At 38.5% G+C, this 13,574-nt stretch overlaps 1 protein-coding gene across 7 annotated transcripts in view; it reads left to right on the top strand.

Moving 5' to 3' along the window:
- DMD (dystrophin) overlaps nt 1-13,574 on the top strand; it is a 1,961,037-nt gene that overhangs the window by 1,251,568 nt on the left and 695,895 nt on the right. For all 7 annotated transcript variants that reach the window (XM_025200207.1, XM_014518487.2, XM_025200208.1 and 4 more), the window contains one exon: nt 6,725-6,900. In XM_025200207.1, coding sequence (XP_025055992.1) covers nt 6,725-6,900 — 176 coding nt within the window. The remainder of the gene's footprint in view (nt 1-6,724; nt 6,901-13,574) is intronic.

Here is a 13,574-nt window from a genome sequence, read left to right as displayed (position 1 = left end):
AATAGATTCATAGATTGTAGAGTTGGAAGGGACCACAATGGATTGTGTCGACCCCCTGCCCCTGGCAGGAAAGAGGACCAAGGTCAGATGACCCCAGCCCGGTGACCATTTAGCCTCCTCTTGAAGACCTCCAAGCTAGGTGATAGCACCACCTGTCTTGGAAGCCCATTCCAGATCCTGGCCACCCTTACTGTGAAAAATTTCTTCCTAATATCTAACCTAAATCCACTCTCAACTAGTTTACACCCGTTATTCCTAGTCACTCCCTGGGGTGCCTTAGTAAACAGCGCTTCTCCTATTCCCCGTTGACCTCCCCTAATAAATTTATAGGAGGCCACAAGATCTCCCCTCAGCCGTCTCTTGTGAAGGCTGAAGAGATTCAGCTCTCTCAACCTCCCCCCGTAGTGTCTATCACGAAGGCCGCTAATCATGCAAGTGGCCCTCCTCTGGACCCTCTCAAAATTCCCCGCGTTCCTCTTGAAGCGCGGTGCCCAAAACTGGACATAGTACTCCAACTGCAGCTTGACCAGTGCTGCATAGAGTGGGAGAATCACCTCCTTTGTTCTATTAGTCATGCACCTGCTAATGCATGACAAGGTGTGATTGGCCTTGTTGATGGCTTCATTACACTGCTGGTTCATGTTCATCTTGGAGTCAATTATGACTCGAAGATCCCTCTCTGCCTCCGAGCTGCTGAGAAGGACACTCCCCAACCTATAGGTGTGCTGGGGGTTCCTCCTTCCCAGGTGGAGTACCTTACATTTATCTTTATTAAATGTCTGAGTTGAAAGATTTAAACCTACTCTTATTACCAAAATAGAAAAACCATTGTGTATAACATGAAGAGGGAGAGGTAACCAGCAGTTGCTTAAAGGATGGTTAAATATTAGGTGTTTTCTGCTTAGGGATGGAGGCGTGTTTAGGGTATGAGGTACAGAGGTCTGAACTGGGGACATGAAGGCAAGGGAAAATGATTTGGTTCAATTTGTAGGAAGTAGGATTATGGGACAGAGGCTGCATAAATGAAATAAGATTAAGATACTGCAACTTTCTTCAACTTAGTGGAACCTCTCCAAACTAATTAAAGGAGATAAGCGGGATGGGGGTGGGGGGTGGATCATATGGAAGTTTTATTTTAAGGTAAATGATTATATTACCCAATAAATATTTCCCTATTAAGAGTTTGTTTTTGCCCCAAATTCTGACCTCTAACCTGAAAATAGTCTGCAATCATTTTAGTCTTGCAACACATTGGATGCATCTACATATGCACTTTACTATGGAGCTGACTAATTAGCTGCTCAGTAAAGCATCATTGTATACACGAGTGCCGGTATAAGGGCACAGTAGAGTAATTAACTCCACCAACATGCTTGTGTAGACAGTGAACAAGGCTGGCTGGGGTATGAGGGTGTGAAAGCACAGGAGTAGCCTGCCACCCAGCCCTGCACATTAGCACCCTTGTGCCCCAGCCAGCCCCTCTGCAAACCAATGATAACACCCAGAGCCCAGGGCTGACCCCCTGCCAGCCTGGGGCTGCTCCATACTGGCTCTAACTGCTATGGTCACCATTGCACGTGAAGACACTGAGCCCAGGAGCAGCTGACTCCAGAGCAAACTGCACCGGAATTTATACCCACAAATTAATTGAATGTGTAGATGTGCCCACAGACTCTTAAATTTATTAGGTTATTGCATGCAGGTGTAATCAGTGGAATAATCCTTTGCATAGGGAGCTGCTCGCTTTTAAAATAAAGAAGTCCGTCTCTTTTCAAAGACTCTGTTCTTGTGAATGTTTGGTGTAGGGGAGGCAATCGGTGCTAGTGGTAGAGGTAATATCTTTTATTAGACCAACAAGATTTTTGCAAAAATATTTCTTTAATTGCAAGCTTTCAGGTACAAACACCCTTCATCGTGCATCAGAGAAAAGATTGTAAAAGTTCTCCTGGACAGAAATGAAAGTTCATATTTCATAGGATTTCACAGAAGAGTCAAAAGATTTATTGGTTTAGAGGTGGAAATACTGGAAACATCAGTAGAACAAGTAAATCAGAAATGCCCTGAGCTAGAGCTCTTAATACTTTTTAAATATTTTATCACTAGGAATTCATTTTCTATTCACTTCAGTTGCAGGATCATAATGAATGTATTTAGTACTGATGGAAAGAAATATAAATGCTTCACTGTAATTCATATTAGATAAATGCACCATTAAAATAATATTCTTATATCTCAATAACAAGATATATGCATTCTGTCCTCAAAGATTGTTTCCATTATTTTTTAAATTATACTGTGGACCATAGGAGGAATGTTTAACAGGCTCCAGAACAGATAGCTTGCTTCTATATGCACTCAGCAACAAGTAGATAATAGGTACCTTATTCTGCATACACAGATACAAGAGATGAAGACTAGCATCCCTCTGTAAAGGAATTATTTCTACCAGGTTACAGCACATCCTTTTTGCCCAGTCAGTTAAAAAGTTATTGTAAAAATATTAATTTAGACAATAGTCTGTTCTGCATCTGCTGTCCTCTTCTATGCAACTGTTCCACTTGTTCTCCAAATGCCAAGTTTAATTTAATACTTGCTGCTCTCCTGCTGATTGCTAGAATTAAATGTTGAAGCTTTGAAAAGGACTCTTGTTTGCCATCACATTATACTTACTTTTGAAATATATCACTTAATGGCAATGACTATCCTTGGGCCAGCTTCTCAGAAATGTGAGCTGTAAAATGAAATTATTGACATTTTATCTTAAAAATGAGTACGCCATCATCTTAAAAACTGCCCATTCATTTTTTCTTCACTTTTCGATAATCTGCTTTTCATCCCTAAAGTATCTACATTTGGTTTCATATTATGTTCTTATAAATTAAAAACAATGTGATGTGGATGTTCCTATACTTATACCTTTGTAAGTCTTTTGTCAACCTGGTAATCAATGTGTGGTGTCAGAAGGTTTATGATATGTAATCTACACCTGTTAAAGACTCATTAGGTGCATCAGGTTGATGCTCCTAGACAAGCAAGGATAAAGCCCACTGATCACAGATGGGAGATGTAAAGATTTTTATGAGATTATAATTTGGTTTGTTAATCAGGCCTTAGTTGGGGGTTTTGTTAATTGGATATCATGTTTTCCACTCCCTTGACCTTTTCAATTCCTCATTGGATAGTTAGCCCATAAAGACCATTACATGTGCTTCCATGGGGTTTAGAACTTCTATGACCCATCCAAAATGCAGAACCTAAATAGTTTCCAAATTTTCCCAATGTCGCAGTGCCAGGAATATTGTTCAACATGCTGCCAGATCTGTCAGTGAATACACACTGACTATGAGGTTTTTTGTGTTTACAGTATAACACACCGGGGTATTATAAATTTGCAGCATAGCAAGTGAATTCCTGTCATACCATAAAAGTTCTCTGATTTAAGGGATATCCAAAATGGGTATTCCCTTAACTGGCTCTGTATTCTATCGTTTCAGTATTTGCATCAAGTCTGTGTCTGATTTTAAATATGAAAACAAAAGAATACCTGAAAAGGAAGCAACTGTAAACTAGTTTCTATTGACGAGTAGATCAAAGCAGCAGAATGCTCAAGGAGATTTTGTTTAGGGTATGTCTACGCAAGGTATGACTCCAGTCACATAGATAATGGCAGCTTGGGATACACAAACCCATATGGGCTGCAAAATCAATCTGGAATTCTAAATAAATTACTTGATAGCTAGTGTGCATAGAGACTTTTGCTGCCAGGGAAAAAGAGTCATTATAGCAAAAGCCCTAGTTTTTCTTTTTTTTTTAATTTTGAAATACATTCCCTCCCCTTCCCCTAAGCATTTCTGACTTTCTCTCTATCCCTTATAAATGATTACAAGTAGTACTAGGTAAGTTAAGATAGGTTCTTGTATGCTATTATTGTAATAAGCTCCTTTTTATATTGTAAATAGTGTCTTGTTATGTTTGTATTGATTTTTACTGTTTTATATTGTATTATATTGTATTCCTATCATTTTTTGCATTGATATTTATTGTTTCATATTAATACTGTATGGTTTAAGCCTGTGTCTGTAAAGTAATGTCAAGTTTCCACTTTGTATGTCAAGCCTCCACCTTGTGTCCCCTGCCCTATACAATATGTTGCAACTATGACTCATACCTACCCCTCCTATCTAAATTGGTTTTCCTTGAATGCCTGAAACAAAAGAGTGAATGGATGAGTGAAACACAATGATAGCAGGACTCCCTTCTAAATCACCCCACCATCAAAACCAATACCTGGACCAGAGACCCAGCCATTAGAAGCACTCTCAGCATTCACGACACAAAAGATGAGGCAACCCACCATTGTGCCAAGGCTGCACATACCCAGTATGAACATCTGGAGCCCTCTGGAGCAGGGCTGACCTTGCCTGGACATGCCATCCCCATTAGAGATCATAGGTAGTCTGCCCCATAAAAAGGGGTGGTGAAGACTGTTGTGTGCACAGGGTGTACAGTGTGAATTAAAAATGAGCAGAAATCTTATTGGGGATAAGGCACAATGCCTCATTTATTAGAACATAAAACTTAAAACATGCAACATGAAAAGAATAAAGAACAGTAAGGTTGTTTGCTTCACTCATTCCCATGCAAATTCATTCATTCATTCATTCATCCATTCATTCATTCAAAAGAGACAAGCACACACACAGACGTTAGACAGTCCTGCAAAGGTTAAGGTGTTACCAAGTGCTAAAGTTGCTCAGGTCAGTCTGCTGGCCAACCAGGCTGACCATCAGAGTTGGCGTCAGGTCTTGTTGGATGTGCTCAAAACTCCTTCTTGTAGGTAGAAAAGACCCAAAGCCTTGTTTCTGTGTTCATTTTTTGTAGTGATAGCTGTCCATACAAGCCTATGGATTCCACTGAGTTAAACATGAAGGTCATCCTCCTTGTCCTGTTGGCAGGCTGGGATTGGTAGGATATGATATTCTGGCTTTATGGTCTGCAATCTTCAGTGGGGTCATTGCTTGCAGTCTTCAGCCATGAGAGTGAAGCATGATCTAGTATTTGGTAATCCTTAGCTGCTGACTTGACGTCGCTACAGCCTTTAATGGTTTAACCATTAAACCACAGAAGGCTATTTTCACCTGCTGCAAGAGTGCTGTCTTCCTTTACGTTGTCACATACATACATCATTCACTCTTTTGTTACCTCTTTCCACATATGCCAGACATGCCACAAACCTTGCATAAGCATTTTCCTTATACTAAATTTGAGTTCTAAAATCATGAGAGCAATATGTCAAATATATCTAAAATCATGAGACCAATATGTTCAATATATTTATGCTAAGCAATAAGAAATTTAAAATAGATGGTCAATTCCAGAACACTAATAATGGCTGATCAAATTATTATAAAAAGGAAATCATAACAAGATTAACTTTATCTTAATGGTTAAATATTTCATTATATAAAAAGAAAAATAACAATAAGTTAACTTCATGTGCAAGCAAAGAAAAATAACAATAAGTTAACTTCATGTGAAATTCACTTTCTGGCTGCAAAATTGTATATGAAAATCCTGCATTTATCATTACCAACCCTTTTAGATAAAGTTGGGTAATACAACTCTAGTATACTTATTTAGCTAAGAAGCCTCATTAAAAAAAATAAAATCCAAAGAAAACTGCAAAGTAATTTTAACATTCTTTCAGTTTGTATCTACTTTATCAGAACCTGTTTAATGTCTCTCTTACAGTTTTGTGGTTATTAATTTTGAATTTTATAGAAGGAAAAGTCATTCTCGTTGTGTTGAAAAATAAGGAAGACCAAAGGGATGTGATATATTTATTTATGAAAATGTATTTATCTAAATATATGACTCTAACTCCATTGATAAGACTATTCTGTTTTAATGGCTACACACACTTTATATTCAGTAACACAAAGTGCAAAATTAAGTCACCTTTCAAGATTGCACTTTCTTAATGATTAATCAAGATGACAAACTGTGTATTGAGTTTTTAGTGATGAAAGATGCAGAAAAAATTTCCAAGTATGTTCAGTGAAGGGTATCAAACTGTCTATCTGCAGTATCTGGGTACATTTTGAGTAATTTTGCAGTTCAGTGTGTATGAGCAGAAGCAAGATAAGTAAGGTTTCCCTCAGGAATACAATTTTTTCTGAAGAGTAAGGGAATAGATTATTATGCCTCTTGCAATTGGGATTGGATCTAGTCTACGTAGGGATTTGGAAAAGTACTACAGCTATGTAAACAATCTCTTCGTATATTGTATTATTTTTTCCATGCTCATATTGACAGTTAATAGGGAACCCAAATACTTTGCTTGCTTTTAAATTTTGTATCACTGGGTAGGCTATTAAACATGGTGCATCCCAGTGGGGGGACAGAATTGAATTTGCTCAAGAGACTTTCCCACTAATTGATCTGTAGAACATTATAACATTCTTTAGCATGCTAGAGCATTTGAAAAAAAAAAAAAGAAAGGAAAGGAAATAAGGAGCTGCACTGAAAAGGTATATGTTATGGGAACATAAAAGGCACCTATCTGTTTTGTCACATTTGGATTTATGCATTTGGGATTTGGAGTAGAAAGAAACTTTCACACAAAGCTCTTTCTGTCAGAAGTGTATGTAATAAAGTGTTTTTGATCTATCCTTGAATAAAAAGATATGGCTTTTCATTTTTGACATTTTTTGATATCTTTCAGGAACTCCAGGATGGCATTGGAAGACAGCAAACTGTTGTCAAAACACTAAACGTAACTGGTGAACAGATTATTGAGCAGTCATCAACAGCAGATGCTACCTTACTGAAGGAAAAACTGGGGAGCTTGAATTTTCGGTGGCAGGAGATCTGCAGACAGCTGACAGAGAGAAGAAAGAGGTAGGTTAAGAAATAGAGAATGTTTTGAAAGTATGCCAGACTGGCTTTTAAAAATAAAAATCTAAGGAACCCCTTGAATTCTTGGATGTTCTTAGTGGACTGTTGATAATTACAAGGAGCCGCCTTGTTCACATTCCCTTTCTTGCCTCCACCAAATACATGCTCACACCTATTCTCTCACACTTTCACACTCTTATGCTTCTTTCTGCTAGTGTTTTTAAAAAAGCAAACACCATAAATATACAGTCCTTTCCAGGAAAAAAAAAAAAGAAAAACTTGATTATCACTTAAGTAACCTACAGCTGTGCTGGCACTTTAGAATAACTTTTTAGCTGGGAGTCACTGAAATAACATATTAAAAAAATAAAATCCTTATTGAGGGTAACAAGGATGCTTCCAATGGTCAGAATTTATTTTAATAATATAATTTTCCTTTCACTATTGATATCTCCTACTTCCAGTGCTTTATTCCATTTGGGCAAAGAGAATAGTCTATTTCATTTTCATATGTCATTTTCAAATTAATTTTTGTTCTCCTGCTCTAACAGGATGCTGCAGTGTTTGAATTACAAATACAGCAGATTGTAAGATAATTTAAAGACACTATTTCAACGGAATTTTAAAACCAACAAATAGGCAGAGGAACAACATGAACCAAAACAAAAAAAAAAAATCCCCAAACCAGAACAGAAACAAACAGTTTTTGTTGATGTTAGGTTTTATAATAAAAGCTTATTTTCTAAGCTTTAAAAGCTGGTCTTAAATTGACCAGACTTAATTGACTGACTTAATAATGCAGTTTTAATATATGGTAGGGTTTTGGCTACCTATGTCTTTACATATGTCTTTTAGAAAGGAGTGTCCTTCCATTAAGATACAGTGATGAATGCAGTATTTGGCAGGAAGATCAATAGTGTAAAACAATTTGATTACCTTTGAGGTTTTTGTTCTAACTCAGTTTGTTCTTTCTCAGTTTAGATTTGTGAACAGGGAAGAACTGTAGAGATGTTAACATCTGGGAGTGGGAGGGAAGGAGGGAGGTAGAGAGGGAAGTCATGAAAGGTTATTGTTGAATTTAATCATCATTAAACTTTCACTAAAAGAAGAAAACACTGGGAATGATCTGCAGCAGTTGGAAGCCAAAGAGGTGGCTTTAAATAGTTCTTCTGCTACATTTCCAGGTGTTATGTTAATGTTGGCTGTTACACCAGGGACACCTTGGCCTTTATTTATCACACTAAAAAGTACTGTCTCGCACAACTGAAACCCAGCCGTATTACCAAACCTTAGTTCCTGATGTAAGTGCTAACACTTAAGAAACAATAACACATCATTTTAATAGCCCTATAAGCTGCTTTGGCACCACACAAAAGGAAGATTAGTGGTTGAGCTTTGACTGGGAATGTGAAATCTTTCCCAGTTGTGGTCAACAGCAGTATAGCACTTCTTTATTTCATAGATACAGATGTGTATCTGAATGCTATTTTGGCACCAGGCTGTGTCCGGGGTGCATTCGTTTTTCTTGCACATTCTTTTCAGTAAAGAAGAACAGGATCAACAATCTGGTACCTGGGAATAATGCAATCCTATTCCCTAAATGATCAACATTGCATTAACCAGAAAAAAAAGATTAATATGCCTTTTCTTGCTTTGATTTTCTTTTTCTGACAAGCTGAACATAGGTCTACCTCACCTAAAAGTCTGTTATACTTAGCTCCTTCAGATTCAGATGAGCTTTTGAGTATGTTGACTACAGTGTTAGACATGCCCTTTAATTAGCTTTGGCTAACCAGCCTAGATGCTGGGAAGAGTGTGGAATGTCAGGTTTGGCTGCACAATCTGTCCGAGAAACAGGGTGAATTAAACTACCTTGATCTTTGGGTTAAACTGCTAGTTCTGATATGTCTACACTCCACTTCTGCACCTATAATCTGGATCCTTGAGAATATTTTTAAACACCCATTGTTGTCTTTGTTCTCCAGTAGTTTTTCTTTCTTCTATGTTGATAGACTTTGCCCTATGACAGGCAAACCAGTTCTGTGTACTTTCTTGGGATTAAACAAGTCATCCAAGCTAATTATTCTGATGTTGCTTACGCATTCATAAATAGAACCAATAGCCAAACATCTGGAGTTATAACTTCTTGTCTGTCTGACCCACTCCAGTGGCCCTGTCCCAGGAAACACTTAAATTGAAATGTCCACACAGAAGACACTAGTGAAATGACAGGCCGAGATAGTGATCCCAGATATGAAAGACCATCTCCATGTTGGTCGCAATACCATCATAATGATGTGCTTGTATTGTTTGATTTCACTTTAGTCCATGCAGTCTTAAGTGTCTTTTTAAAAAGACATTGCTGGCTGCATTAAAACATTAATTTATAACTATAAACAATTATAGGGAAAAAAACAAGCAAATATACCCAACCCCTCCTAAACTATATGTCTCTGGTAGTAGCCTATTCCTGAATATCTTTTTCTTTAAAATATTTATGTAAATGTGAAATCTATTTCAGTGTTCCTTTAATATTTGAATAGTTTGTGAATGAAAAACTGTTAGTTAAAGTGATAGTGAGGACTTTGAGATTCTTGTCTAATCCCATTGAGAATACTGAAGAATTTAAACTATTCGCTAAAAAGTCTAAAGAATTAAAATGGAATTATTATAGGCAGTGGAGTAGGGAGGGAACATTTGTATCTTTTCATTTTTTGTGCAGTTTGTATATTTATCAGAAGTTTGTGTTACACTATTTTTTCCCCTTGAAAACGGATGTTTCTTTTTGTTTGTTTGTTTGTTGTTGTTTTAGTTTGGGGGTTTTTTTGTAGGTTGTGAAAATTAGCAATAGCCTACAATTCTAATACTTTCAAACAACACAGGCTGTTGGGGATCATTTATAATCTGACAATCTTTTTAACAGAATAAATTTCGTAAACTCCAGTTCTTACAATGGTGAAAAAAAAATTTGCAGGCCACTGCATTCCATATATCTGCTAAAAAGTTTCATTTTTTTTCTTTTTGGTGTCCAAAAATGCCATTTCTCAGTTAATTAAGTTATAATCAGTGTGTTTTCCCACAATTGCCACATTCTGACAATGTAAAAAATATACATTAATCTCAAGAAACTATTATTGATTCCAGTATACGTGTACTATTAAATAATCTTAAACCTGGCTGATACCTCCTCAGAACTCTGCTCAAGCTAGTTTGAAGTAATTGTGGGAAGAATATCAAAGCAATTACTCTATTTAACAGGGTACTTTTGAATATAGATGGTGTTTGTTTTTTTCTAAAGCTCAAAAGCTTTTTGCTTCACCTCTAAAATAATTATTGTAAATTGAATCTTGGCACTTGTTGAATTGAACATGGATCTTTGAAAACTCTTGGCGCTCTGGTGTAGTGCCCGAAGACTGGAAGAAGGCCAATGTGGTGCCTATCTTCAAGAAAGGGAGGAAAGTGGATCCGGCTAACTATAGGCCCATCAGCCTGACTTCTATCCCGGGGAAGATCTTAGAAAAGTTTATTAAAGAGGCCATCCTTAATGGACTGGCCGACGCCAACATCTTAAGGGATAGCCAGCACGGGTTTGTTGCGGGTAGGTCTTGCTTGACCAATCTCATTTGATGACCTATCACCTGGACAAGGGAGAAGAGATTGATGTCATATATCTTGACTTCAAAAAAGCCTTCGATCTGGTGTCCCATGATCGCCTCTTGGAGAAACTGGCCAATTGTCGCCTTGGGTCCTCCACGATCCACTGGCTGGAAAATTGGCTCCAGGGTCGGACCCAGAGGGTAGTAATCGATGGAAGTCATTCATCGTGGTGTCCTGTGACCAGTGGGGTCCCCCAAGGCTCTGTCCTTGGACCCATACTGTTCAACATCTGCATTAATGATGTGGACACTGGAGTCAGAAGTGGACTGGCCAAGTTCGCCGATGACACCAAACTTTGGGGCAAAGCATCTAAGTGTGTTTTTAAAAACGGATTAAAATAGATTTCTGCAATGGAGGAGCAGGGAGTGCACAAACATTTTTATTTTTGCTCTCAAGCAAATCCCGGGACGTCATTCTCCCCCTGTACTCGGCCTTAGTGAGGCCGCAGCTGGAGTACTGTGTCCAGTTTTGGGCTCCACAATTCAAAAAGGATGTGGAGAAGCTTGAGAGAGTCCAGAGAAGAGCCACGTGCATGATCAGAGGTCAGGGAAGCAGACCCTACGATGACAGGCTGAGAGCCCTGGGGCTCTTTAGCCTGAAAAAGCACAGGCTCAGGGGTGATCTGATGGCCACCTACAAGTTTATCAGGGGTGACCACCAGCATCTGGGGGAACGTTTGTTCACCAGAGCGCCCCAAGGGATGACGAGGTCGAATGGTCACAAACTACTTCAAGATCGTTTCAGGCTGGACATAAGGAAGAACTTCTTTACTGTCCGAGCCCCCAAGGTCTGGAACAGCCTGCCACCGGAGGTGGTTCAAGCGCCTTCATTGAACACCTTCAAGATGAAACTGGATGCTTATCTTGCTGGGATCCTATGACCCCAGCTGACTTCCTGCCCTTTGGGCGGGGGGCTGGACTCGATGATCTTCCGAGGTCCCTTCCAGCCCTGATGTCTATGAAATCTATGAATGTTCTATTTTTCATATTTATCATATTCAAGTGTCATTATAGTATTCCTTTTATCACAATACATTAGCTACCTCTGATTAGTTTTTTTTCACCTGAATTCTCATATATTGAAACCTCTAATTAACTTCTCATTGCAAATCAAAATTTGTCTCATAGATGAAGAGATTGCATAATGGGTAAAGGACAAAATATTGTTCTTAATTTGTTTTCCCTTCAAGCACAACAGAGCAGTTAATGTTGACTGTTTTTCTTTTTTTATGGTTGTGCAAATATCCAGAGATAAGTACGTATCCTTTTTTTTTTTTTTTTTTTTTTTAGAGTAATACATTAGAAAAGAAATCACTATGATCTAAATGTGCAATGCACATATGTACAGCACTGCAGCGAAACTTGCCTCTGGTTAGTATTCACAGTAGACTTGTCCAGTGTCTAGGTGATATCCTGCACTTTAATTAAGTTGTCTTTACTCAGATGGGAAAGGTTTTATTTGCATCTTCTTTAGAAAAAGAAAAAAAATCTTTCCTCTCTAAATATGTCCCATAAACTGGCAAGTTCAGTACTACAAGTTACCATTTTGACAAAATCTCAATTATGGTCCATTCATGTTGCAAAATAACACTAGGTATTAAGAAAATGAATGCCCAACTCCAGGATCTATAGTAGTGGTCAATATTATACACATGATTAGCAGTTTCGGTTTAAAGAGCCAACATGAAGCTAGTGTTGTAGCTGCGAACGCATTGCTCAGTTGCTTGCATTAGATCCAAGCTTAAGTACCCCATATGAGTGAGTGTACAATGAGTTTGCCAATATCAAAGATGGGGAAATATACATGATGAAAAGTATTTTGATTTTTAGCAAAACATCTTGCATTATCTCTCGAAACTAGTTGAAATAGAGATTTATTTTTAGTAAACAGTTATGGTTGTGTAGTTGGTATTTTTTACACCTTCATCACAGATAAAGTAATGCTGTATTAAAGTTGGACTATCAGTAGTTTCCTGTGATACTCCACAAGAGATGTGTTGGCCCAGTTTTAAGGCCTCTAGGGGAAGCAATTTTCAACCAGAATTCCATGGCCAAGAGATCCTTCTAAGGATATTAAGGGTGCTGTACAACATTAACACTGCCAAAAGTGCAAACACCTACACATGATTTACAAGGTAAACCCAGAGATTTCAAATAGGAATTCATAGTGTCAAAATATTTCTGACCTGCTGTGATTGTTATGAGTTCTTGGCAACAGAAGAATTTCTCTAGTATTTTTATGTAATCAAAAATGAGTGAAATCTAAGACCTGGCTTTTTCCAAAGGGCACCTTGAATCTAATGAGGTTGAGAACTACTGCTGTAGTGTTTGTCTCCTCTAACAATTAGGATTGACCCCACCAATACACTCAGCTTGACCAAGCCTGATGACCAGAGATCCTGGTTTTCTCTGTTAAAAAATACAAAGTTCTCTGACTAAAAACCCCCAGATCCATGTTTTTCTGTGATTAAAATGAAATTCTACTATCCATATAGGTATCAGTTGAACACAATGTTTTATTGTTATATTTAGAATTTTAAAGCACTTTGAAAGCCTACCAATGCCTCAGTCATTATAACTAAATCCATTCCAAATACCTATATTTTGGCATTTGATTTTTTTGTTTTTATCATGCAAAATCATAGCTATCCCTGCCCCCTTGCCCTACCAGGATGTGGGTCCAGCTATGGCTGCCCCCCCCTCCCCCACTGCTTTGTGATGCTGAGCAGCCCTGATATGCCGGTGCCCCGCACTCCCAACTCACACCCCACCCTAGCCCTGCCAGTGCCTCTCACTCCTGACTCGTAACCCCCCCAGCCCTGCCAGTGCCACTTATTTCTGACCTGCAGCCCCTGCCTACCCCGCATTTGCTCCCCCCCAAATAGTAACTCTCCCCCTGCACCAGGACACGGGTTCAACTATGGCTGTCCCCCCGCCCCGGCTGCTTTGTTGCTCTGAGCAGCCCTGACACACTGGTGCCCTGCCCCTGCCCATGCTGTTACGCCTCACTACCAAACCAAA

This window comes from Alligator sinensis, unplaced genomic scaffold, assembly GCF_000455745.1.
Source record: "Alligator sinensis unplaced genomic scaffold, ASM45574v1 scaffold746_1, whole genome shotgun sequence".
NCBI classification, from domain to species: Eukaryota; Metazoa; Chordata; order Crocodylia; family Alligatoridae; genus Alligator; species Alligator sinensis.
This window is presented reverse-complemented; position numbering and strand designations above follow the sequence as displayed.